Consider the following 26,521-nt stretch of genomic DNA (forward strand, 5'->3'; position numbering starts at 1 on the left):
TTACTTCTTCACTCTATTCTCTCTCCACCAGCTGCAGAATGTCGCTCAACCCGCTTACCGCGCTCCGCACGAGCCTCAGCGAACGGTTCGCCGCTCGCTCAGCTGACGCCGAAGACCACTCAGTCGCTCTTGATGAGCTTCCCGGCGGCCAGTCGCCTCGGAACTTCGAACCCAAGACTCCTAATCCTAAGCGCATCGCTGGCCGCTCACCGGAGCTCAGCGGTTTCGATTTCAACGATCCTGAAATACCTGATACCTGGGAGGCTATCGCTCGCGCCGATTCCTTCTTAGTCTCTCCAGCCGCCTCCCCTCAAGATGCCTCTTCTGAGTCTGAGACCGGTGGCCAGCAGCTCCCTCCCATCGTCGCCACCATGCCCTCTCCTAGCCGGAAGAAGGTTATCGCTGGTGCGCTTGGCGACCAGCAATCAGAGCTGTATGACTATCCTAAGTTGCCATCTAGCAAGGAAGTCATTCTATCCTGGCGTGAGAACTTTTCTTTTCTTTCTCTTGTCGAATATCCTTCTAATATCTTAGCTGCATAGTACGTGAGCATAGCGATGACGCTATCTCTGTGGAGCTCCTGCAGGATCTCCAGAGTTACCTCTTCGAGCAGGCTAGCGAAGGAATTGCCTTTGGCCCTACAATGATTCCTTGCATCTGGGATACCCACTGGGAAGGCATCGACTACCTCGCCGTGAACCCTGAGCTGCCGATAGATCTTCGGGAGAAAGGAGAGACCTTTGGCAAATTCTTTGGCCTTAACAAGAATACCAAGCGACAGTTGTATGAGCCAAACATCAACGCCCTACTTCACCATCACACTCGTGGTGTGCGCATCCACAGGCTCTCTGCCGATGAAGCCAAAAATCTCGAGCATCCACACCTAGAGCGATGTGGTCGGTGTGCGTCTGATAGGTACTCGAAGAAGTTTGGCGAGTGTCGAACCGTATTTCTTGGTGAGGAGCGCCTTATGCATGGCACCTGCACGAACTGCATCTACAACGGCAGCTATAGTGCGTGCTCTATGACCTGTAAGTTCCCGAAGATGGCTCAGACGAGCTGTTCTTCCTGCTTCCGACTATTTGCTAACATAATTTATAGGTAGCAACGCTGAGAACGTCTTCACTTCCGCCGATTTGCTCTCGGCTGATTCTCTGCCTACCGGTCCCGTTTCTTCTCGCACTCGCCTACAACTCGGACATACCGCCGCTGAAGCTGAAGATTGCTATGACCGTAGTACTGTTGCATGGTGCAAGTTAGGTCACCTTGATTTGCCGTCGAAGTACTGTTCAGAAAAGGACAAAGACTACCGCCCGCATTCTAAGTTGCGTCCCTTTGATTTGATCAACTGGGGTCCCGATGGTCCTTCGGAAGGGCTTGAAGCAGAGAATGAAGCTCTAATGATTTCGCGTGGTCGCAAGGCGAAGAAGAAGAAGAAGCGGATGCTGGCTGCGCTGAACGCTACTCAGAAAGCTGAGCGTAAGAAACGCCAGCGTGATCGCCGCCGTCAGCGCAGAGCTAAGCTCGACCAGGACGCTGAAGCTTATCGTGTCGCTAAGAGTTTGACTGAGTTCGCTGGGCAAGCAATTCAATCTGATGAGGAGGCTGAAGCCGTGTCAGACCACGAAGCTGATCATCCCTCGGCTGCTGTTCAGGGTGAAGAGAATCCGACCCTTGAGGGTCATACACCTACTCCTGAGGTCTTGTCGGAAGAGGAGGAAGAGGCGGATAGGCTCCCTGAGCTAGGCCCGAGCGAAGTTCAGACTCCTGAGCCTGCCAATCCTAAGAAGAAGAGCAAGAAGTCTAAGAAGAAGCGGTCCGCAAGTGACAAGAAGAAAGAGAAACAGCGGTTGAAGAATCTGCGTCGGTGAAGGTTTGTAGCATGGTAGATCCATGATATACCGCTGATTACCATTCGGTGGTTTAGCTCGCCTCCCTCGCTCAGGGAACTAACACCTCGGATTTGCGCAACTAGAGAAATGAACGATACTCAGATGCATCAAAGCCCTTTCTCACCCGAGGCACCACCGCTACTGCTCTCCTAGTCTTGCTCAATGCTCGCGCAATATCTGCATCTTCAGCAACATCTTGTGGCACGTTCGCCAAAGGTTGCTGAGCGGGATTCGAACGCCGCAGATTGTAACGTCTTTCTATACTAGGCTGCGCACCTGATGACCCTTGCATCGGAGCATCCTGACCATATATCGGATCTGCAGAGGTTTCTTGTGCTAGTGATTCCTGCATCGTTTCATCTCCGCTATCGTCTAGTATATCTTCTGGGTGTAAGTCGCGGAGCTCCATAACTGTGCGCTGGATAAACTTCTTTAGTCTGTTACCCGGCGTGTGGCTTCTAAAAGGCGTTCCGTCAAGCTCTTCAAGGTTATACCATCCTTTCTCATGGCAGGCCCGGATACGGAAGGGCCCAGTCCACTTAGGCAAAAACTTGGTGAGCGTCGATCGGTCGTTCTCATGAAAGGAGTCCCGTAATAGCACTAGATCGCCAGCCTCTAAAGGGTTTTTCCGAAGAACCTTCGAGTCATCAAAGTAGTCTTTGTTCTCTTGTCTTAGCCGAACCGTCCTGTTGATTGCCTCCTGCAGACGCTCATCCCTTCGACTAAATTGCTGAGCTCTCATCGCTAGGAGCGTAGGCGTATCCTTGACTTCTGCCCAAGGGAGTGTCTGCCAAGTGGGTATGGATAGTTCTACCGGGAGAATATGCTCTCTTCCCGAAACAAGGTAGGCTGGAGTCTCTTGCGTAGATCGCTTGACTGTTGTTCGGTCCGCCCATAAGACATTAGCTAGGTTGTCAACCCAGTTGCCTCGAAGCTTCTTCAGCGCCGCTACTATCGGTGCATGCCCCCGCTCTATCAACCCTTGTCCTTGAGGATGGTATGCGCTAGAAATGACTCGGTTGATACCCCATTGGCGTTGCAAGTCTTCCACTAGCCCTTTGTTCTCTGGGCCGCCATCAGCTGACATCTTGAGTGGTAGACCCCATCTGCTAAAGACATCGTTGATCAGGAACTTCTGAACGGATTTCGAGTCATTCTTGGCCAGCGCTTTGGCTTCCGGCCATCCTGATGCATAGTCTCGAGCGACAATCAGATACTTGCGACCATTCAGGCCTGGTGGCATATGAACAACATCGATTGTAATCCAGCCGAATAGCAAAGAAGGGGGTTCCGTAGGCCAAAGTGCTTCTTGTACTGTCGCCGACGCGTGCAGCTGGCATTCAGAACAGGATTGAACATACTTCTTGACTTGCTCATACTGTCCCTTCCAGTGGTAGCGGGTCCAAACCTTCCGCCAAGTTCCTTCTTTGCCGCGATGCCCAGAGTTGTCGTGGAGCTCTCTAATAATCTCTTGCTGTTGGGCTGGGTCGTCTACTACTCTGCGCAATGGTCGTCCTCCACTTGGCAGTGTGAAGAGGTGGCGCTCCCTGACCGTCATTCGGAGGGCTTTTTGCTTGAACTTCCGAAATTCCGCTTTGTTGAGATGCTCCGGCCTCTTCCTAAAAAGGATCCATGCTGCAAGCTGTTGCGACTCCTCCGAGTAGCAGTCGTCTAAGGGCTTGTCCGAAAATGAGAGGTCCGCTGGGCAGCAGCCATACTGGAGTGCCGGCGTTGTGTCGTATATCTCTTGAACCACCAGCTGAACAGCGTTTAGATGAGCCTCGATGAAGTCCTCAACATCCTCTTCCGGCTCTTCTGGGGGCTCCCAGCTCTCAGGCTCAGGCCGGCGCGAAAGGGCATCAGCGACAACGTTCTTCTTTCCTGAAACGTGAACAATGTCGAAATCCCAGAGATTAAGGAGGGCTAGCCACCTTGTGACAAGGGCACCCGGAAGGTCTGTGGCACTACGCTGGAGCTGGGCAACAAGTGTCTTTGCGTCGGTCTCCACTGTGAAACGTACACCGTAAAGGTATGAGCGAAGCTTCTTTAGCGTAAGGAGCAGGGCCTTGCATTCATGCTTGCCCGAGTCCCAATTTCTTTCCGAGACTGACCATACTCCACTTTCATAGCGAACTGGGTGCCTGTGTCCATTAGCGTCCACTTGCATGATGACTGCTCCCCAGCCTTTCTTGCTACCATCCACTGCTACGCAGACTCCGCAACAATCAATCGATTGACATGATTGATTCCTATATAGGTTAAAGAATTACTTCATTAGGCAGCCTTTAACCTAGATAGGAATCAATCATGCCGATCCGATTGATTGTTGCGGAGTCTGCTGCTACGATGATCGCTCGGAGCGGCTCGCTGTAGTCAATGGATACTAATGCCGGGGTGTTGCACAGCGCTTCTTTTAGAAAGTTCATGGCTGACTGCTGTTCGACTAGCCAAACGAAGGGCGCATTCTTCCGTAGAAGAAGGAAAAGAGGCTCCGCTACTATTGCAAATCCGATAATCCAGATGCGATAATACACGCACATGCCGAGGAATATTCGGACCTCCTTTTGGTTCTTCGGGTTTGGCCAAGTGCGTATCTTTTCAACCTTCTTCATGTCCGGATGACGACCATGTTTATCAATACGATACCCAACAACAATCATAGATGCGTAGCAGAAATCTGACTTGTGTCCAGAGATAGTTGCACCTGCTCTCTCGATGTCTGCTAGGACTTGATCTATGTTCGAAAGGTGCTCAGCCACATAACGGCGGATGCCCGGCTCAATTTCTTCCTCGTTGTACGTCGTCTTCGGCCCTTTGACACAGACGTCGTCCAGATATGGCATGCAGCGGTGAGGAATATGATCCCGACAGATCTTCGTCATGACTCTGACGAACTCCGCAATTGAGTTTGTTGTACCCATAGGTAGAGTGCATTGCCGGACTAGTCCGAGAGGCGTTGCGAAAGCTGTAATGTCCCTTGAGTTCTTATGCAACTCTACTTGATCGTATCCAGAAAAGAAGTCCATGAGAGACATAATAACACAACCTGCAAACTCTTCTGAAAACTCATCGGGGTTTGGCGGAGGATTGGCATCCCGAATGGTAACTCCGTTGATCTTCTGGGCGTTGTTGATTAATCGGTATCCTTTGTCTTTCTTGGCCACTAAGAACCAGGGGTTGCGATACTGGCTTTTACATAATTCCAAGGTGCCTCTGTTAATACGATCCTGGATCATCTCAATAACAATCTCCCGAAGCTTCCTCGGAACTGGAAATTGGTCTACTCTCCAGGCTTTGTGCGGTACTGTGTCGATCACAACTGGCGGAATAACCTCTCTACTCACTCTACCTGACTCTCGGAAGTCCCATGCCAGGGCAGCTTCCCTTCGGAACAAGAGCTCTTCGAGTAGCTGTCGCTCCCTAGGCCAAAGATCTGGTGATATCTTCATTTCCTTAAGCCGTTCGGGCGTGACTCTCGTACCCCTTGGGAAATCTGCATAGCGAGGCTCAAAGTATTGAGCGAAAGGTGCTCGGGCATGGTCGGCGTTGGGCACTTGCTTAGCTTTGGCCCTCTCCTTCCAGTCTAAGCGGCCTTCAACTTTTCGCGGTGCTTGTCCTGAGTCATCTATAGGTTCCACCTTCTGCCCCTTGCGCTTGTGCATGCCGTTCACCTCAAAGTGTCCCTTCTCTTTCTGAGCTTCGCTCGGCTTCAGCTTCACCATGGTCACGACTTCGATAGGCATGCCTGTCTTGTTCTTCCGAATGTCACTCAGCTGCTCTTTCCACACTACATCCACACCTCGCTCCTCATACTCGCAGCCACCGAGTGCGCCTACTACTTCCGAGAGAATGTTATCCGAAAGCGACTCAGCGCACTCGTTTGCCACGACAAACAACCCCTCCTCATCCTTCACCACTATCGTACCATCCGGGCCTTTGCCCAGAAAGGTGTTCGGGCCCCAGCAAAAGTACTTCTGCTCGCTAGGTGCTCTTGGCTTCTCAAGCCGCTTTTTCTTTAGCCACTCCGTCACCGGCTTCATCTCCTCCCCTTCTCTTTCTGTCCCCGTCATCCCCATGCGTGCCTGCACTGAGCTCACATACCCTGTCGATCCGCACTCAGCCAGCTGTTTACGATCAGCCAGAGGGAGTGTTGAGCCAGCCATCACACTCCCCTGGCGTTTCCCGATGTCGGGCCCGCATAGGCTCCTGGGGCCTTGATCCGATTGCCTCTCGCACACACAAACCTCGTGTTGAACTCCCCATCTTCGCTGAATATACGACAGTAGGTTAGACCATTGGTGGCGTATTCGATCCGTGCGCGAGCATCAGTCAGAAATGGGTTTCCTAGAATAATTGGATTCGTGCAAGACTCTATAACGAAGAAGTTCGTTCGGACTTCAATCCGGCCAATGCGAATTGGTACTCCCCAGACAATGCCTACAAAGCACTCCGTAGTTCCATTCGCGGAGACCATACGTGCGGAACTCATGCTTTTTGGCAGAGAGGTAATTGGCAGATTGGCTTTCTCTGCTGTTTCCCTCTTCATGGTGTTGAGCTCGGCTCCCGAATCAAGCAAGGTGAGGAAGTTATTGCCACGAATCTCGATCGGAACTTTAGGGCAGTCTCTCCTAAGGTGTTCGATGCCCGCAGCTCGGTCGTACTCTTGCTGACTGTCTATCGAGTCATCGGCCACCGGGCCGACATCCTGATCTTCTTCAGCAATAATGTGTTGTTGCACATGACTGATCTGCGCGTCCGTCCAATGCTCAGCGTCAATATGGTAGCACTGCGTCACGCGGCCGGCAACAGCTTCCACAAGCACCAGAGATGTCAACAAGCAAGTCAAGCTGGCTTGATTCTTATCGATTGCAGATCACAGACCATTCTCTGGGACGTGCCACTGTGCACGAGCCTCTATATTGTCTGTGATCTGCAATCGATAAGAATCAAGCCAGCTTGACTTGCTTGTTGACATCTCTGACAAGCACATAATCGGGTAACTGCCCAAGAGAAAGGGAATTGACCAGACTAATAGGGCGAAGGCCTTCGTCTGAGTCGCTTTCGCACGACTCCTGTTCTAGGCTGTGACTTGTTGCGTTAATCTGAAGCTTGTTAAACTCCTCAGTTGTGTAGCCTTGCTGAAAGAGTTTCTTGCGGACTTCAGGCATATTTCCCAGCACGGTTTTGAGAGGTAGGCTGATTTCGGTATCTAGGATTTGCTGAATAACCTTCTGCGCGTCTGGTGCTAACTTTTCTACTATGCGATGTTTTCGAGTGTGCTTGTCCTTGGTTTCTGGCTGAGGATCTTTCGGCGCTTTCTTCGGTTCGCTGTCTACAGGGGCATCCAGCATGTCCGTGTCTGCTGGACCAGGAGTGTCGGCAAATTGCACTGTACGATCCTTGCTCAGGTTGCGGTCTAGGAAGTAGTTATCGTCTCGGTTCTTGTGACCTCGCAAATGGGGGATATGCTCCTCCGGGGGTCTCTTCAGAACTGCCTTCGGCGCAGCTTTCTGTACCTTTGACGGGTTGTGGCTAGCAGAGGGCTTCTTCCTAGTGTCGGCGCGTGCGATAGTGGCTGACGCTACTGTATTGTTGTTGCACTGGTTAGCTCCACGTAGTTGGCTACTTGTGTCTGAGTCTGTTTCGCCAAGAACAGAAGAGAGGTTCCAAAATTGCTCGTAATCATCCGCTGTAATTGTACCAGAGGAGTCCGGGACAAGCTGAACGGATATCGCATTATTCTCTACTGGGAGGGAACTCTGAGGATCCTTCAGAAAGGGCGACTCGTAACTAAGTGGGTCAATGTCTTGTTTGATCCACCTCCGCTTAATCTCCGCCGAAATAGCTTCAGCCCAGCGTCTAGTGCCTAGGTTAGTAATCCTTCCTTGAGGGTTGCTCGGGGTTCCCCAGTTAAGTTGCGATCTTTCATCAAGATAACACCATCCTTTGTCGACAAACCCTCGGAGAGTCGGACAGTCATTCTTCTGGTGACCTGTCTTATCGCAAACCCAGCATAAGAAACCTGCTCCAGCTACTTGGCTATACTGATTGTTCTGGTTCCCGTAACCTGTCTTAGGTTGAAAGGTCTGCGAGTTGTTGCTGTAGTTCTGATAGCCTATTGGTCGCTGGTTTGACTGCTGATATCCCTGCTGGCTTTGCTGCCCTTGCGTCTGCTGATAGTTCATCGCATTGTTATACCGAGGATTCTGGGCTGGCGGCGCCAGATACGCCTGCGGCATATAACTACGCAGAGCTGTTGCTCGCTCATCGGCCTGCCTGTTGACTTCTCCTCGAATAACCTGATTTGCCATCAGCTCCGCTTCTCTAGGCGTCCACTGCAGACTCCAAGGTTCTATCTCTAGATTTGCTTTGTTTAGTTTAAGTTGAAGCATCTTGTCTACAAGCCCGTCGACTTCATTCTTGGTCGGCGCAGATCCTGGCGGCAGCTGTTTCTGAGCAGGCTTCGGAGCTGGTTTCTGGTCATATTCTCGCAGAGGGATGTTCAGCGAGGGCGGCTGGAAGATCAGCTTCTGGTCAGGGATTGCTGGTTGCTTTAGCGATTTGGCCTGAGCTTCTTTCGCTGCTGCAATTAGACTCCGCAACAATCAATTCAATCCGGTCACTCTCCTAGACCCACTTACCTATCTAGGTAGGGCTTAAACTCCTATAGGTAACTACTAGGCTTAAAGCGGTAATCAATCAATCCAATCTGAACCTTCTAGGACCCACTTAATTGATTGTTGCGGACTGTGCTCTTAAGCCTACTCTAACGAGCTCACTAACTATCTCTATAAGGCTCAAGGCCTTATTCTAATTAAGAAAGGGGACTTCTTCCCGCTCTTCTAGAGCGCCTGGATATCCTCCTTCACAGAGAGCCTTATATTGAAGGCCTTCGAAGCCACTAGGATCTAGCCGATAGATGCCAACGTTATCCTTCGTAGATTTGCTAGCACGCCAGAAGCTGAGAGAAGCTCATCGTTAGGGCTCTCTGATTATGACTGGAGAAAGCTCGATCGGCTAGTACGAGCTGCTGTTAATGATAGCTATTAGTATAAGGCAAGAAAGCTGCGCTTAAGCGTTCACCATCTCTCTATGCAGTATAAGCTTTTAAAGCATAAGAACGAGGGCTTAAAGGAGGCTCTTCAACATAAAAAGAAGCACAGGAAGAAGGGCAAAGCTCTTGACCTTCAACAGCGCTAGGAGTATCACGGTGGCTTTGTCTTCTGGTCTCCTCGCAAGCTGCGTGAGGCTCGAGCTAGAGAAGCAGTACGGGAGCGAGATGAGACGGAGGAGAAACTCCAAAAATTACGGTCCAAGAAGCAGCGCGAGGAGGCTCGACTGCAGCGTCAAGATGAGCTCGAGGAGAGGCGTGTGGAGAGGCAGAGACTCAAGGAGATGAGGGAGCTTGAGCGAGCTGAGAAAGCAGCTGAACGCGCGCGCCAGAAGGAGGAGAGAGACGCTGCTAAAGCTATACAACTACCCCAAAAGGGAAAGAGGAGAGCTTCAGCAGCTACCTCATCGAACAACAAGCGTCAAAAACGCGTTGAGGCTGCTCGCGCTGGTGCTCAAGTTCAAGAAGAGCCTCCAGCTCCTCCACCAAAGCTCACAACAAGACGCCAGAACACCTAGTGTTCTGCAAGAGAGCCACAACACACTTCAAGAAGTGGCCTCTACGCCCCATCGTGCCCCCTCGCACAAGACAGGAAGGCCTAGCGTACCTCGCGCAATTAATAGACCAGCCACAAGAGTTCGAGACCTTCGTGAAGGTAACGAACTCCTATGACGAGTGATTTCTATTTTTGAATTTCACAAAGACCCGCTGAATTCCTTGGCATTATTCAGTGTAGGATTCGCGGCAGAACGCCGCATAGATGCCACAACCCACACGCTCTCTTTCAAACTTTTCATTATATCTCAAACTGCCTCTTGTTACTTTTTCGTTTCTCTCTCTAAAAAGTAGTCATTGTACTGCATCGATCAAAGGCGCAAGCCACGAAATACTAGAATATTGTAGGAAAACGGCTTCAAATGGCGGGAGTCCTTTTCACGAACATGTATATAGGCAGGGCATCACTCCCCTTAGATACAAAACACCTAGGAATAGGTTCCACGAGGCAAGTGCGACAACACTATAAGACCACGGCGGGACCCGCCCGAATACCCTATGGGAGGTTACAGATAGGGCGTTAAACCATAATCAAAATCAACATCAACATCAACCAAAGCTCACAACAAGACGCCAGAACACCTAGTGTTCTGCAAGAGAGCCACAACACACTTCAAGAAGTGGCCTCTACGCCCCATCGTGCCCCCTCGCACAAGACAGGAAGGCCTAGCGTACCTCGCGCAATTAATAGACCAGCCACAAGAGTTCGAGACCTTCGTGAAGGTAACGAACTCCTTCTATGACGAGTGATTTCTATTTTTGAATTTCACAAAGACCCGCTGAATTCCTTGGCATTATTCAGTGTAGGATTCGCGGCAAAACGCCGCATAGATGCCACAACCCACACGCTCTCTCTCAAACCTTTTATTATATCTCAAATTGCCTCTTGTTACTTTTTCGTTTCTCTCTCTAAAAAGCAGTTACTGTACTGCATCGATCAAAGGCGCAAGCCACGAAATACTAGAATATTGTAGGAAAACGGCTTCAAATGGCGGGAGTCCTTTTCACGAACATGTATATAGGCAGGACATCACTCCCCTTAGATACAAAACACCTAGGAATAGGTTCCACGAGGCAAGTGCGACAGCACTATAAGACCACGGCGGGACCCGCCCGAATACCCTATGGGAGGTTACAGATAGGGCGTTAAACCATAATCAACATCAACAACATCAACCAAAGCTCACAACACCGAACACCAACTTTTAAGGAATTTGGGACCCTTATAAAATTATACGATTTTTACATCATTTTAACGGCACGGCGGCCTGTAACTACCTCAGCTAAATAACCGCTTTCTGCTCTCGCGGAGGTGGTTAGAATGGCTAATGTAGAAACTCCAGAGAGGGCGCCACGGAGTGCCCAACCCCCCATACACGATCAGAGGAGCCTGAGAGCCCTATTAATACTGACCTGCGCGGCAACAAGAGGAGGCAGCGAGCACATACTCGTGCTGAACCTTCTATCGGTAGCACTGCGCCCACCTCCTACAATCAAGCTGTCTCTGAAGCGGTCCGCCAGCGGATTCAGGCAGCCCAAAAAGCTACAAACCTCCACCACTCCATCATAACGGATCTAGCGACAGCTGTCGACAGATGCCTTGGGAAGTACACCGACCCAGACGGAGCCCGTGTGGCTAAGGACCTTCAACAGAAGGTGCTAAGGGCTATTAACACCTCCCTAATCACGCCCCTAATCACGCCCCCAAACTCAGGGAGCGACTCTGACACTACGCACCGCTCCTGGGCGGACGTAGCTAGGACCCTGAAAAATCCAACCCCCCAGCAAGGGGGGCCGCTACGACGAAAGCGGCCACGGCTGCCCCAAAGCAGCTAGCTCAAACTCCTAGGCGACCTCTAAACACTGACAACCGTATCCTTATAGCGGTTGGAGCGGAGGCTCGGCTCCAACGGGCATCACCATTTGCGGCCCGCATGGCTATTGTAAAGGCGATTAAGGAAATTACCCCTCCGACATACCTACGGCAAAACATATCAAGACTGGCTGGGCGATTACGCCCCGCAACGACAAAATCAAGGCCCTGCTTATGGGGCAGGAGAATCGCGAACTCATGATCCGAGCGGTAGAGGGCGAGAGCGCAAGACTACCTGAACGATGGGTGAACTATGCAGTCCAGGGCGTAGAAAGCTCATACCGCACTATCACAGGGGAAAGTATACCCACCACAATAGACGATATAGTCAGCGAAGCTCTGTCCCAGACAGGGATCGAACCGGCGAGCTGCCGGCCCTCCAGACATGGACCCACGGAGGGAAGGACAACCTGGATTATATCTTTCACCAGACCCGTACGATCGTTTCGCCTATTTGGGACGGGCGACTACGCGCACGAGATAAAGAAGAACTCACCTGCAATGCTGCACGACCCAGGCTGCCTAGGGTACTGCAAAACCAGCCGCTGCACAAGGCCAGCCCGCTGCACGACATGCAGCAAAACAACGGCAACTCACCAGGGACCACACGGAGAACAATGCAAAGACACACCAAAGTGCGCCAACTGCCACGGCCCATTTCCAGCAACCCACGACAAGTGCCCAGCAGCCCCAACGAGGGCGAACGGCCGACTCATCCAACCCACAAAGGGGGAACTAAAAGTCATTAGGGAGGCGGGTGACCGTGCTTCTGAGGCAATGCAGCCAGCTAGAGGAAGACAGACAGGCAGCACGGTCGAAACCTCCATTGAAATCACGGACGGCGACATAGCTAATACTACTGAGCCTGTGGGAACACCTACGGACGCAAGTAAAAGAAGCCGACAAGACGTAAACAACCTAAACACAGCCACTGTTAGAGAGCCCGCAACCACCCTAGGGACTAGGAGGTCTAAGAGAACAGCTGCAACTACGCAAGACCTCAACCTAGCGCGAATGTCTGCTAGAAGCGTGCAGCCTAGCACCGCTGACCAAGACCCTAATACGTCATCGTCTGAGCACGCTGACACTGAAATGAGCCTCGGATCTAGTGCGTAATGAGGGCACAACCCGCAAATTCACCCGGCGAAACCACGCCACACCGACACAGACAAATGCAGGTATGCTGGGTGAATGTGGCCAGAAGCTCGCCTTGCCACATTACAGCCTTAGAACGTGCATGGGAAGCAGACATAGACATAGTATGCATCCAAGAACCCTTTACTCTCACTGGAACCCGGACCTCTACACACCCAGGATTCCATATGATATCGCCAGTGATAAGCTGGAACAACCCCACAACGTGGGGAACTGACCGACCACGGGTGCTCACCTATACCCGTAAGAGCCCAAATATAAGGGCTACTCTTATACACCCACGCATCAGCCGGGATGTGCTATGGATCGAGGCCAACGGCTACCGCATATTGAATGTTTATAGGCAGCCACAGAATGACTCGACATTTCAATACCTCACAGCTTTAACGCCACCCCGTAACTGCCTTATAGGGGGTGACTTAAACGCCCGCCATGAACTTTTTGAGCCCGGCTCCACGTCGGCCAATAGGGGGGCAGAGATCGCCCGCTGGGCCACTCAGAACGACATACCCTACATCGGCGAGGCAGGTAACCCAACACATCGGGCGGGACACGTGCTAGACGTATCCTTCTCAAATATACCCTTCGCTAGAACGACAGTCCGCGAAGATATGTATACAGGGTCAGACCATTTCACCCTAGTGACTGTCCTTCCAAGCCGAGGGAGAGCGGTGCTAGAACAGCATCACTACCGGGTCCACGAGAGAAACATAGATAGGTTTGCCGGGCTAGTTCAACTCTACACAGTAGGCGTACAGCCAATTAGCAATAGCGCCCCAGCGGACGTAATCGACGCAAGCATAGCTAGAATCACCCAAGCTATAGGAGATGCAATGCACGCGGCGGGAACACCAAATAGAGAAAAAGGCCACTCCGCCCCATGGTGGACAGAGGACTGTAGAGTGGCGTATAAGCGGCATATCCAGGAAAAGTCGGACTATGGCCAATCCCCCTCAGAAGCCACCCGTGCGTTCCTAGCTACGGTACGAAAAGCCAAGAGAACGTACTGGCAGCAGCGCATAGACGGCTGTAATAACGACAAAGATCTATACAAGCTAGTAGGCTGGCATAAACTATCATTCGACCAACGGGACACCCCACTTGTAATCGAAGGTAGGACAATCACAGCACCACTCGAGAAAGCTGAGGCACTTAGAGAGGCAATCCTCGACCGTTTTTCGGCGGAGGACGACCTCCTAGAACCACCGCCTCTTGACAACGACCCGCAAACCACGCCACTACCATGGGACACATACATATCGATGGAGGAGACTGAACGCTACGTGATTGGAGTATCTAGCACCTCCCAGGACCCGATCAGGTGACCGTCCGACTCCTAAAGGCATGCTGGGAACACATTAGACACCTAGTGCTAGGCATCTACCGGGCGTGCATGGAACAAGGCCACTACCCAGCCGCCTGGAAGACGGTAGAAGTGGCCATGATACCCAAAGTCGGGAAGAAGGATAAGTCCTCACCCAGATCAATGAGACCAATTGCCCTATCGTCCTGTCTAGGGAAGGGACTCGAGCGTATCATAGCAAGGCGCATAGCACACACAGCTATGGCTTTTGACATCCTAAGCCCACAGCACGGTGGAGCGCTGCCAAAACGCTCTGCGATGGACCTGGCGACCGCATTCACACACGACGTGGAGATGGCTTGGTCAAGACACGAGCATGTCTCTATGCTCACGTTAGACGTCCAAGGGGCGTTTGACGCGCTACTGAAAAACAGGCTACTACACCGAATGCGGCAACAAGGGTGGCCACCCCTACTCCGGAAATTTATCCAGAACTTCCTGTCGGAAAGGAGGGTGCGAGTACGCCTAGGCAATGTCACTACACCTGTACATCGAGTGGCCTGCGGCACCCCGCAGGGATCGCCGCTATCACCGGTCCTATACACCCTATACCTAGCTGAACTACTCAACCAGGACCGAAAACTCCGGTTCGGGTATGCCGACGACATCAACCTATACCGGGTCTCCCACTCTTTAGACGAGAACGTCGCACTGCTAGCAGAGGACCTCAAATCTATCAATGAATGGGGAGCTGCGAACAAGATCACGTTTGCACCAGAGAAACGGGAGCTGATCCACCTCACGCGCCAGAAAGGACTACATGCGCCGCCAATCCAATTGGAAGATCAAACAATTCACCCTATAGCCCCTGCGCAGGGGGGAAGCCAGACAGCGCTGCGCTGGCTTGGGGTGTGGTTTGATAGGAGACTAACTTTCAAGAAGCACGTCGCGGAAAGGGCGGCGCAAGCCAGGAAAGTAGCGAACCACCTCCGGAGCCTCGCCAACACAGCCCACGGCCCTCCAGCAGGATCGCTACGCAAGGCAGCCATAACATGTATCCTGCCCATACTACTATACGGAGCCGAAACATGGTACGAGGGCAGGACGAAGAACCCACGAATTGCAAGGGTTTCCCGTAAACCCACGGTCAGCACTAGGGTAGGCTGGCACCTAACCACGATAGATCAGGCACTAGTAGCAGCCACGAAGGCAATCCTCCCTGCGTGGAGGACAACACCAAACGCAGTACTGCTAAGAGAAGCTGCGATGCCGTCGGCACAGGTGGCGCTGGAGGAGGCTAAGCTCCGCTTTGCGGTTCACCTACGCACGATAGACGACAAGCACCCACTTACTAATAGAACTACACTGCCACTAGTCATACGAGGACGCGCAGCGGGCAACCGACGGATACCAAGATCGAAGGTTCAGCGCGTAGCACAACTGCTACCCGCCACACCCCGAAACGTCCTAGCCAGCCCTCACTTTTCAGACGGGTCGAGGCAGGATCCAACGCAAGGGCAAGGAAAGGACATTGCTGCCCAGAATTTCACCATCTGGTGGGAGTCTCTTGGACAGGAGACAATCACTGTCTTCTCAGACGGGTCTGAACAACAAATCAACGGTACAAGGGTGGTCACTTACGGGTACGCTATATACCAGGGCCAGGCCGCCGTGGCGACTGGACAAGGCTCACTAAATGCCCTTAGCCACGTCTTCGATGCGGAGGCTATAGGCGCGTGCAGAGGACTCAAACACGCACTACAACTCTCACTGCCTAGCCAGAGGGAGATCGTACTCTGCATAGACAGCACTTCGGTAATATGGGGCATACGCGGAACCGCCCCTACCTCCTCCCAATGGGCGTTCCTCCAAATCCATGGAGCTATGGAGGCCTACAACGTGAAAACGCGGTGGGCGCCGGGACACATGAAGATTGTTGGAAACGAGCTCGCCGACCAGCTGGCTGACAACGAGGCCAAAGACCCGCACCAGCCATACGGCATGGCCGCCTCCCCCACAAGATCCGGTATACGAACAGTAGGCCGCCGCCTCCTCGAACATACAAGGGACACTTGGTGGAAGGATAAGAGCAGTAGGCTATCAGCATGGTACACGCAATGGCAGCTGCCATACGATACTAGGCGCACGCCCGCAGCGTTATGGCTACCCCGAAGGATACTCGCGAAAGTCCTTATGATACGCTCAACGCATGGCGACTTTGAATGGTACCACCGAAAATTCAACCACGAGGATACCTCGAAATGCCTATGCGGCAGGCCCAAGACGCCAGAACACCTAGTGTTCTGCAAGAGAGCCACAACACACTTCAAGAAGTGGCCTCTACGCCCCATCGTGCCCCTCGCACAAGACAGGAAGGCCTAGCGTACCTCGCGCAATTAATAGACCAGCCACAAGAGTTCGAGACCTTCGTGAAGGTAACGAACTCCTATGACGAGTGATTTCTATTTTTGAATTTCACAAAGACCCGCTGAATTCCTTGGCATTATTCAGTGTAGGATTCGCGGCAAAACGCCGCATAGATGCCACAACCCACACGCTCTCTTTTAAAACTTTCATTGTATCTTAAATTGCCTCTTGTTACTTTTTCGTTTCTCTCTCTAAAAAGCAGTTATTGTACTGCATCGATCAAAGGCGCAAGCCACGAAATACTAGAATATTGTAGGAAAACGGCTTCAAATGGCGGGAGTCCTTTTCACGAACATGTATATAGGCAGGACATCACTCCCCTTAGATACAAAACACCTAGGAATAGGTTCCACGAGGCAAGTGCGACAGCACTATAAGACCACGGCGGGACCCGCCCGAATACCCTATGGGAGGTTACAGATAGGGCGTTAAACCATAATCAACATCAACATCAACCAAAGCTCACATCACGTGGCCGCAACGTCAACCTCCCATCAAAATATAGATAGTACAAGTTGATCGCAAGCATCTAATTACTCCCCCCTCTATAAAGTCGTATAATAACAGCTTATATACGTGGCTTAATAGCTTCATTTTTGAAGTAGTGGATATGGTGTTCCCCGCGCATCACGCGAATCCGCGCATCACGCGCACGGACACGTTAGCGCCACCCATCCACAACATCAACACTCGCTCGGCCCCAACATACGGACTTGCAAAGTATCGCGACGCCAACCACCATGCCCTCTACTATCGCTAAGAAGCGCGCGCGCGCGTCAAACGTTCCTCCAGCCTCAAGGAAGCGATCCAGAATTTCAACGACACCGCCACCACCCCCCAGAACTATCACAAGCGTGGGAGAGGCAGCAGCTCGAGTCACAACCTCAAGAATCTATTGCGGCGCCCACCAAGGGTAGCCACGCTGGCACTGGCTCCGTAGCAACAACAGAGGCAGCTAGCGATAGCTATATTAATAACGGCGGCGATGATTTTGATAGACTTAATTGGGATCGACTTGGGCGGAGCTACATGAAGCCATTAACGCAACCCTCGAGGGCATTAAGCTAGGTATATGCGCATGGATACCGCGTCGTGCGTAGGGAGCAACCCACACGCATATTTTGGGTGTGTAAATACTGCCATATACATAAGGCGCTATTATTGCTCATCGACTGCTCTAAAGCCACCTCCTCCGCTGCTGCCCATCTCCGTTAAAACATTAAAGGCCACAACCTTTGCTCTACGGGTATTATAACACCATCAAAACGATTAAGTGGGCAGCTATCTCTCCGCGAAGCGTTAAGTAATAAGATCGAAGTCTCACAAGCTACAGCCAACGCGATGGGCAACTTTAGTGTGCAGCGCTTCCGCTACGCTTTGGTGTTGTGGCTCCTTGACAATAACCTGCCTATGGAGCTCGTTAGTAGAGCGTCAACGCGCGAGCTTTTCAAGGCAGCAAGTACAGAGGCAGAGCGCGCGTTGTGGCGATCTCCACGCAGTATTGCAACCTACGCAATGCGGTTGTTGTAACTGTGTGAGCAGTGTCGGGTGGAGGCTGTGAATCAACGATTGCATTGCTATCTGTTGTCGTGTTGTGATGTATGTGTACAAGAGCTCTCCGCTCAGAGGTAAGTGCACTTGCCCACCGGGCAGTGCCTGATACAATAGGATGTCATGTGACTCTAGTCACGTGGTTACAGTTGTTCCACCTTATGCAGCCTCAGGTTATCAACGCCTTGTCGAGCGCGGCTAGCAAAATACATATAAGTTTTGACGGCTGGACAACTAAAGGAGGGACGCGCGGGTTCTTCGGGATCGTTGCTCACTTTGCTACACCGTCAGGTGAGATCCATGACCTGCCCATCGCGCTGCCGCAGCTCAACGGCGCTCACACCGGCGAGGCGATCGCTACAGCTGTTGTTGCCACGCTAAAGGCATATAGGATTACGTCAGATACGCTGGGTTACTTTGTACTCGATAACGCTAGCAATAACGACACCACGATCGCAGCGGTGGCGCGCGAGTTTAATGACTTCAATCCGACGCAGCGCCGCCTCCGCTGTGGCCCTCATACAATCAATCTCATCGGGCAAGCACTCCTCTTCGGCAAGGATAAGGACGCCTACAACAACGACGCCGAGCAGGTGGAGGAGGAGGCGCTCATGCAACAGTGGCGAAAAAATGGCGCTCTTGGCACGCTGCTCGCCGTCATCAACTATATCAAAACCCCACAGCAGCACCAGCTTTTTGCTGACTGCCTGCTTGCCTCTAACAACGACCTGCCCGCCAGCGCTCGCGTTAAGATACTACGGCCGATCAAACCTGTTGTTACACGCTGGAACTTATATTACAACGCCCTTGAGCGCGCAACTTATCTTAAAGGCGGCTTTGATCTATATATCGAAAAGCACGTGAGCCGCGTCGCCTACGAGGAGCGGCGTGGCACCAAAAACGATACACCAGCGTGGATGAGGTCAGGCGGGCTACAAGCAGCTGACTGGGCGGTGATTACTAAGTATCAACGCTGCCTAGAGCTACTCAAAATCACTACCAAAAGGTTAGAGGGCCGTAGCAAACACTATAGCAGCAACTTTGGCGCGATCTATGAGATTATACCCGTTTTTGAGTACTTACTCGATCAACTTAAAAAGCTGGCTGAGCCATACGCTAACGTGGTTTTTAACGCACATGAGGAGGCGCCTGAAGGCAAGTATTACACCTATTTTGTGCGCGTTTCTCGCTAACCTTAATGCGTAGATCACCTTCATATAAACCTCCGCAACGCTTGGCTAAAGGCCGAGGAGTACTATAGCAAGCTTGACGACTCACCGGTATACTACGCTGCTACCTGCCTCTACCCGTACTATAAGTACTACTGCGAGAACTTATAGGAACACAAGGATAGCTAGCTACGCGCTGCAAACGCTGGTTTTTAAGAGTTGTGGAGGTTATACAAAAAGGCGCCGCCTAGTCCTCCACCTCAGCCAGCTCGTACAGGCGCTATCGACGACGTGATTGAGGCTCTCACTACGCGCCGCAACTGCGCCAGGAGCAACAGGAGCGATGAGTATGATCGCTGGCGTGAGGAGGAGCCGAGCTGGAGTACAGCAACATATCACGCCGATAGTAACGCTGTCCGATACTGGATGACGATGGCGCCAAAATACCCCCAATTAAGCCGTTTTGCAATCGATATACTGACCATCCCAGCATCTAGCTGTGAGTGCGAGCGACTATTTAGCGAGCTTGGCGATCTATTGGAGCCAAAGCGCCGCGCTATTGGCAGTGAGCTGCTCGCTGCCCTCCAGCTTATACGCTCCTGGACCCGCGCCGGATACACCTATGACGACGCCAGGCGTGGTAACGAGGACGGCGGTAACAGCAATATCGACGATGAGGAGCTCGCCCGCGAGTACGGTATACAAAACTGGGTGGAGGATGATTATGGCGATACCTGAGGCGTCGAGCAGCCGCCAGAAACTCAACACCAAAAAAACGCCAAGACTTCTATACAACACCAAATATTTGCAAATATTGTCAGACCATCAACTATATATACCTTCATGCTATTGTAGCAAGAAGGTCGGCCTTTTTGTTATCCAACAAATATACTAAACATGGCTTCTCAAAAAACCAAACAAGCAAGCAAATACGCTCTCTCCGCCAAGCCTCTACCAAACAAGCAAGTATGGCAGCCTATACTTGCTTGATTTGTTTGTTGCGGAGTGTGCTGTCCTGTACCTTCACCCATACTCTAACCTGCACCTGTACCCTTGTATTTTGATATTTTTCGTACTTTACTCTGGTTGTGAGGTCTCCATCCAACATAGATACCTCAGGGGGTGTGTCAGACCTGGCACCTTGTGCACTAAGTACACTGTGAATGATGTACTCACATGACCCACTAGTGCGTGCTTACTCAGCTCGCTACTCATGTATATAATCGCTTCATGTAGCTCTCTCAATACAACAACCTTCTTCCTCATGTCTGCATGGTCCTTCCACATCTGACACACTACTTCGTCCATTCAGAAAATTGCACAAGGGTCGACAGGACTGGAACTTTGCTACCCTCTCCCCTGGAGGAGTACTTGTATCGATCTCGTCTGCAGCGTTCCCTTACCGCCTCGCAATGCTCTTAGTTGCAGGACTTGAATACCAGTTTACAAACCTGAAGACTGACCCTGAGGAGGTTCAACCCCTTGTTGCGTGGTCCTTGAATAAACTCCATACAGCGGTACATAGCAAGTATGGCTCTGAAGTAGCCGATTGGTTTAGCAAGGCTGCAAAAATTGGAGAATGGTGGCTTCAGGAACAAGACCGCCTGTGGAATGTTCGCCGCAAGTAGCTAGCGATAAGGATATGAAACAGAGAGAATAAACGGGGTGCAATCACTAAGGGGTTTTGTTTTAATTTGGCTAAGGGGCACATGGGAAGATTCTACGCGGTATGATTTTCTCCTAAGATCATCTGTTGAATAACAAAAAGGCGGACCTTCTTGCTACAATAGCATGAAGGTATATATAGTTGATAGTCTGACATCATCAACTGATCTGTAGCATATGCATGTCTACTTGCGAAACTTCGAGACCAATTCCGATCAATCTAAGGCACAGCGTTCAATGATTTGCGACCGAGCCCCATCTTCGCTACCAATGCATCAGCTATGCTATGCGCAAAGGTCTCGTTATTGATAGCGTCCTCTTTTTCAACAACCTCAATACTGCTATCCCCAAGTTCTTCTCTGATTGCACTAAAAATTGCGGCGTCTGCTTCTGCGTCTTCGAAAGGCCCGCCAGGCGTCGCAATCATGCTTATGCCCCCTTTAGGCAAGAACACTTGGATCTTGTTTGGATCCTTTGCATGGCTCTTCAACTTCCCCGCAATAAATCCTCCAACTTGTGCCGCTTCCTCGGTCGAGGTTCTCATCAATGTCACCACCGGGTTATGCTCGTACAGCTTTCGGTCTTTGTACTTCTCCGGCACGGTATCAATGGGACCGAAGTTGGTCATATCCGTCGCGCCCACAGACACAATGTTCGGCAGACCAGCTTTCGCTGCAGCCTCTAAGCGACGCTCACCAGCGCTCATCACGCCACCAGTGATGTGATCACAGATCTCTGTTGTCGTAAGATCCAGGACTGCATCAAGACCGCCTTCCCTGACAAGTCGCTCCATTGCTTTTCCGCCATGGCCCGTGGCATGGAATACATAGGTTTCAATATCGTAGTTGCTTTCTAGGTACTTTCGGATACAGTCCACACCTGGGGTGGTGACGCCGAACATGGTGATTCCGACCCGTTTTTTCTTCGGGACAGCAGCGTCTTGTAGTCTTGAGGCAAAGGCTTGAGACATACCGGCAATAGCAGCCCCAGCATTGCTGAGCACGTTCCGCAGTACCTGGTTGAGTCCTGCAATATCCACGACGCTGTACATCATCGTAATGTCTGTCTCTCCAACGATCGGGCCGGTGTCGCCGCTGGCCACAGTCGAAACAATCATTTTCGGAAATCCAATCGGAAGCGCAGTTCTCATGACTTGCGCGACAAGCGATGTACCCCCTGAGCCACCTGCATTTATTATAGCATGTATGGACCCGTCTTTGAACAGCTTCTCGACTGCTCGCGTTGCGCAGTCGGCCATCGTCTTGATGACATCTCCACGAGGCAGTTTATCGATAGCCTTTCCATCGCTGTACTTTTCCAGCAGTTCTCGCTGAGAAACGTCGATGTTCATATCATCCGTGTTGCTTCGGCCGACATCGATAAGTTTAACGTTGACGTCGTATCGCTTGATCTGTTCGCGGAGGAAGAGTAGCTCCTCCAGCTTCGTATCGCAAGTACCGAGAACGGCAACACACAGTGATGATCGCATATTGGCGTAATCTGTGAATTATTCGACCCGAGTATGCTCAGATTCAAACATTGGTGGGTCGTATCTGTCGTATCTGCACATTCTCGTGTAATCTGTCCCCGCGCTTCAATTACGTCATCGTGCATTGGTTTGTGGCCGTTCCTCACATCATCGCTGCAACATCACCTTCTGGGTTGTACATCGTTATCCTCTGCTGCAATACCACTTGTATCTTACCCACGAGAAAGGCAGTGTGTTTTCAAGTTGTCAACATGTCACCACCAACCGACCGCGCATCTATTTTGCAGGGTCTTCGATCGCAAATTGATAATGGCAAAATTATCGTTGGGGCAGGCGCTGGCATTGGGCTGAGTGCTAAGTTCATTGAAGCTGGTGGTGGAGATCTTATCATCATCTATAACAGTGGGCGTTACCGAATGGCAGGCCGCGGATCCCTAGCAGGGTTGATGCCATACGGCAATGCGAACGATGTGGTTGTCGAGATGGTATGTATTAACCAGATATCGCAAGGAGATTCAAATCAGAATTCGGGATGCATCGTTAACATAATTAGGCCGGTGAGGTTCTTCCAATTGTCAAGAGCACCCCTGTGCTGGCTGGTGTGTGCGCAACCGATCCGTTTCGAGACATGTCGCGCTTTCTCAAGCAGTTGAAGGAACTTGGCTTTGCCGGCATTCAGAACTTCCCCACAGTAGGCCTGATTGACGGAACGTTTCGGCAAAATCTAGAGGAAACGGGTATGTCGTATGACGCTGAAGTCGAAGTTATGAAGATGGCACGAGGAATGGACCTCTTGACCACACCCTACGTGTTCAACGTTGAGGAAGCGAAAAAAATGGCTGGCGCTGGAGCAGACATTCTTGTTGCGCACATGGGACTCACGACGAGTGGTAGTATCGGCGCTACTAGTGGGAAGACGCTAGACGACTGCGTGAAGTTGATTCAAGACATTCGAGACGCGGCTGCAGCGATTAAACAAGATGTCATCGTTTTGTGTCATGGAGGACCGATTGCGAAACCCGAGGACGCCAGTTATGTTATTAGCAGAACCAAGGGTGTGCATGGCTTCTACGGCGCGAGCTCAATGGAACGACTTCCAGTTGAAGAGGCCATTACCAATATCACTAAAACATTCAAGGGGCTGGAGCCGGGGTTGTCGGCATGAATCAGCTGCAAGATCAGACTACCCCACGTAGAGTTCACATATATACAATACCGTGATGGCCAGTGGTGTCTACATCTGTGTTGGATTAAACCCCGCGTAGATCATCAATAGTAGCACCGGTGTCAGACCTGGCACCTTGTGCACTAAGTACACTGTGAATGATGTACTCACATGACCCACTAGTGCGTGCTTACTCAGCTCGCTACTCATGTATATAGTCGCTCTCTGTTACTCACTTAATACAACAACATTCTCCCTCATGTCTACTTGGTCCTCCCACATCTGACAACCGGGTATCTCAAGCGAGCGACGGCTGTTGGCCTGCAGTAAGCCGTTAATCTTTTCGGGCGGACGTCTTGGCGTGTGGATCCACCGTTTATGTCAGCATGGCACCTCAGTTCACAAAGTACATGTGAACTGCATCTCTCACGTGACTCCTCGTCACCTGCTTACTCATCTCGGTTGTGTATATAATCGCTCTATGTAGATCTCTCAATACAACAACCTTCTTCCTCTCTTCTGCCCTGTCCTACATCCGACAGTTTACTGACGGCGACTAACCGATCTTCGATTACATCAGCCACCATAGAAACGATCTCGATCGCCCCGTTGGTGGTACATATCGATTTGGGAAAACTTCGCGATTGCTACTCAAATTTCGTTGCACTTGATCATAAGCAGGAAGAAGGGTCTCGGGATGACGTCCTCAAAAGTCAGATACTCCTGCTACCGCCGCGATCGTTCCAACGTACATATGATGCTCTGTAAACTCCATCAAAACGTACACCTGGGTAACCTATCATATGATTTTTGACGATTTGGTATGACGCTTAGACAGTATAATTAACTATAGGGTCTAAACCGCGCGTTACGTATGAGCAGTGATCGGAATGGTCTGGTCTGGTCTGGTCTGAGGGTACAGACCAGACCAGACCAGGTGCTTACATAAGGACCGGTCCGACCAGACCGGTCCGACCAACAAGACCGCCAAGAATGAGGCTGAAGCAAAGAAGGAAGCCGAGGAAATGTGTTTTACTACTGACTGTCAATCTAGTCGTCTTCGTTCTCACTATCCTCGATATCGCTGTTCCCCTCAGCTTGGGGCTTTCCATACCAGGCCCGGAGACACTCGCACGCTTCTATAATATCTGCCTTCAGCCTACCACGGCGATCGACGATAGTAAGCTTCGCGCTACTAAAAAGACGTTCGCATTCATCCGACATAGGCGAGATCGCAAACATGTCTAGAGCGAAGCGAGCGAGATCTCGTTGGGAGTCGTAGCGAGATAGCCAGTACGCAATAGCCTCATTGCAACCTGCCTCTTCGTTATGAAGCCGGTCAGTAGAGATGTATTGTTCATACAAATCAGTTGTAGAAACTGGAGCGTCTATTCGAATGCGCTTATGTTCCCGCTGGCGATCAAATGCTGGGTCAGGATCTCTCTCCTTCCTGGCTGGTGGTGGCAGCATCTCGACAGGGTACCTTCCCTTATACTCTGTCTCCCAGAGATGCTTCACCGCTAATTGTGCGTTTTCAAACCACCTCTTCTTCTCTTCGTCGCCATGAAGAACCCACTCTTGCCTGAACCATCCCCACTTGCGATATGGATCAAGGATTTGAGCCGCATAATATGCCGGTGGAAGGTCAGTATCTTCAGGGAATCGATTTTGCCAATTCAGCTGCTGATTGTTATAGTACTCAACGCACTTTAACCAAGCAGCATCAGCGCAGCCTTGAAGGTACTTCCATGTAAAGTTGTTATCGTCCTCAGTGTGGATGTCGTGGTAGTGATCCTTCGTCTCGCTTATCTCCCGGAGAAGGCAGTCCAAAGTTGAAAACCAGTCCGCAAGTGACGTCTTCTTACCTTCAGAAAGCAAAGTTGCAGCATAGAAGTCTTTGAGAGCGAGTTCAATCTTTTCAAGCTCAAACCAGTGCTGTCCATCAAGCTTAAAGTTCGCGATCCCTACGGAGCCCTTTCCAGGTACATGACGAGCCGAGAAGAGCTCTAAACGTTCTCGAACATTTAATGCACGTGTAATCGAATAAAACCATGAGTTCCAGCGGGTCGAGTTGTTCTGGATAAGCTCAAGCCCGTCGAATTGCGAAAGATCTCCGCCGATAATAATTGTAGCAAACTCCTCACGCCGTTGTGGAGTAAGCCTGATGTATCGCACCAGGTTGTGAAGACGACCCAAACATCCGAACTTCTTCCAGAGCTCTTCCACCTTCGTATAGTCGCCACGTTGATGATGCTTCTCCAGCTTCGCAAGATACTTCTCACAGTTTCGCCCCATAAGGAACGCCTGGCAACAGAGGTTGATGACATGGCCCAAGCAACGCAGCCGGCGATGACGACGTTGTTTTGACTTCATCCATGGGCAGAGATCCTTGAGTATAAACTCAACAGCGGTATCATTTGCCGAGGCATTATCCAGCATAAAGTATCCAATCTGATCTCCGCTAATGTCGTATTCTTCCAGCAATTCAAGGACCACCGATCCAAGATTCTCTCCAGTATGTTCGCCGTATATACGTCGCATACCTAAAGCGGTAACACGTCGCATGCCGGTAGTATCAATCCACATAGCGACGACGCCTAGGATAGCGTAAGGGTTTGGTGAAGTCCAGAGATCAAAGGAGATAGAGATCCTACTCCGTGAATGGTGTAGGTCCTCCCTAAGCTGTTGCTTCTTCGATATGAATGCATTCATTACCCAGCTTCGGATAGTCTTCGCAGCCTTCGGGAGGTGGTTGAGTAGTGCCGGATTTAAAAAGAGGAGTAGTTCACGAAAGTACTGGTTCTCTAATTGAAAGAAGGCGATATGGCAGTACACAATCCAACGAATTAGCAGACTTTCCAAAAAGCAAGTTGACTTGGATTACTTGCTTGACTTGCTTGGTTTAAACCAAGCAAGCAAGTCAAGTAAGAGCTGGGCAGCTAAGCAAGCAAGTCAAGTCAAGATACTTTGCTTGCTTGGCTTACTTGGTTTACTTGGTTGTTTTAGCGTTACTGTGATGAGGGTGCTAAAACTGCTGTACGGTAGATGTCGCGATGGTTTTGAAGTGTTGCAGTTGCCTCGGTTGAGTCCCAAACAGGCTAAGCGGCTATCAAATAACGTTAGCCTTAGTCTAGCGCATTGCTCCAATCTCGACGTACGCCTGTCT

At 51.0% G+C, this 26,521-nt stretch overlaps 11 protein-coding genes across 11 annotated transcripts; 7 read left to right on the top strand and 4 right to left on the bottom strand.

Annotated features, from left to right (window-relative positions):
* Positions 1-38: 38 nt before the first annotated feature.
* PtrM4_000130 (uncharacterized protein) lies at positions 39-1,105 on the top strand (the record flags this gene model as incomplete). The annotated part of the gene is made up of 2 exons (XM_066102519.1): positions 39-483; positions 543-1,105. 2 exons carry the CDS (start codon positions 39-41, stop codon positions 1,103-1,105), a joined length of 1,008 nt encoding a protein of 335 aa, XP_065964721.1.
* An 866-nt stretch (positions 1,106-1,971) lies between these two features.
* Positions 1,972-4,059, bottom strand: PtrM4_000140 (rve multi-domain protein; the record flags this gene model as incomplete). Its single annotated transcript, XM_066102520.1, has 1 exon — positions 1,972-4,059. One exon carries the CDS (start codon positions 4,057-4,059, stop codon positions 1,972-1,974), a length of 2,088 nt encoding a protein of 695 aa, XP_065964722.1.
* Positions 4,060-4,177: 118 nt separating this feature from the next.
* PtrM4_000150 (Asp-protease-2 domain containing protein) lies at positions 4,178-8,284 on the bottom strand (the record flags this gene model as incomplete). Its single annotated transcript, XM_066102521.1, has 4 exons — positions 4,178-6,016; positions 6,133-6,701; positions 6,774-6,822; positions 6,875-8,284. The coding sequence occupies 4 exons, from the start codon at positions 8,282-8,284 to the stop codon at positions 4,178-4,180; spliced, it is 3,867 nt and encodes a 1,288-aa protein (XP_065964723.1).
* A 527-nt stretch (positions 8,285-8,811) lies between these two features.
* On the top strand, positions 8,812-9,521 carry PtrM4_000160 (uncharacterized protein; the record flags this gene model as incomplete). Its single annotated transcript, XM_066102522.1, has 2 exons — positions 8,812-8,829; positions 9,093-9,521. 2 exons carry the CDS (start codon positions 8,812-8,814, stop codon positions 9,519-9,521), a joined length of 447 nt encoding a protein of 148 aa, XP_065964724.1.
* Positions 9,522-11,605: 2,084 nt separating this feature from the next.
* Positions 11,606-12,547, top strand: PtrM4_000170 (uncharacterized protein; the record flags this gene model as incomplete). Its single annotated transcript, XM_066102523.1, has 1 exon — positions 11,606-12,547. One exon carries the CDS (start codon positions 11,606-11,608, stop codon positions 12,545-12,547), a length of 942 nt encoding a protein of 313 aa, XP_065964725.1.
* A 1,603-nt stretch (positions 12,548-14,150) lies between these two features.
* On the top strand, positions 14,151-16,271 carry PtrM4_000180 (uncharacterized protein; the record flags this gene model as incomplete). The annotated part of the gene is made up of 1 exon (XM_066102524.1): positions 14,151-16,271. The coding sequence occupies one exon, from the start codon at positions 14,151-14,153 to the stop codon at positions 16,269-16,271; it is 2,121 nt and encodes a 706-aa protein (XP_065964726.1).
* Positions 16,272-18,028: 1,757 nt separating this feature from the next.
* PtrM4_000190 (uncharacterized protein) lies at positions 18,029-19,060 on the top strand (the record flags this gene model as incomplete). Its single annotated transcript, XM_066102525.1, has 1 exon — positions 18,029-19,060. One exon carries the CDS (start codon positions 18,029-18,031, stop codon positions 19,058-19,060), a length of 1,032 nt encoding a protein of 343 aa, XP_065964727.1.
* A 402-nt stretch (positions 19,061-19,462) lies between these two features.
* On the top strand, positions 19,463-19,774 carry PtrM4_000200 (Dimer-Tnp-hAT domain containing protein; the record flags this gene model as incomplete). The annotated part of the gene is made up of 1 exon (XM_066102526.1): positions 19,463-19,774. One exon carries the CDS (start codon positions 19,463-19,465, stop codon positions 19,772-19,774), a length of 312 nt encoding a protein of 103 aa, XP_065964728.1.
* A 1,147-nt stretch (positions 19,775-20,921) lies between these two features.
* PtrM4_000210 (UPF0261 domain-containing protein) lies at positions 20,922-22,190 on the bottom strand (the record flags this gene model as incomplete). The annotated part of the gene is made up of 1 exon (XM_001938978.2): positions 20,922-22,190. One exon carries the CDS (start codon positions 22,188-22,190, stop codon positions 20,922-20,924), a length of 1,269 nt encoding a protein of 422 aa, XP_001939013.2.
* Positions 22,191-22,441: 251 nt separating this feature from the next.
* Positions 22,442-23,355, top strand: PtrM4_000220 (TIM-barrel enzyme, a dioxygenase; the record flags this gene model as incomplete). The annotated part of the gene is made up of 2 exons (XM_066102527.1): positions 22,442-22,675; positions 22,744-23,355. The coding sequence occupies 2 exons, from the start codon at positions 22,442-22,444 to the stop codon at positions 23,353-23,355; spliced, it is 846 nt and encodes a 281-aa protein (XP_065964729.1).
* Positions 23,356-24,405: 1,050 nt separating this feature from the next.
* On the bottom strand, positions 24,406-26,067 carry PtrM4_000230 (uncharacterized protein; the record flags this gene model as incomplete). Its single annotated transcript, XM_066102528.1, has 1 exon — positions 24,406-26,067. One exon carries the CDS (start codon positions 26,065-26,067, stop codon positions 24,406-24,408), a length of 1,662 nt encoding a protein of 553 aa, XP_065964730.1.
* Between the last annotated feature and the right edge of the window lie 454 nt (positions 26,068-26,521).

This window comes from Pyrenophora tritici-repentis, chromosome 1 (assembly GCF_003171515.1).
Source record: "Pyrenophora tritici-repentis strain M4 chromosome 1, whole genome shotgun sequence".
In the NCBI taxonomy this organism is placed as follows: Eukaryota; Fungi; Ascomycota; class Dothideomycetes; order Pleosporales; family Pleosporaceae; genus Pyrenophora; species Pyrenophora tritici-repentis.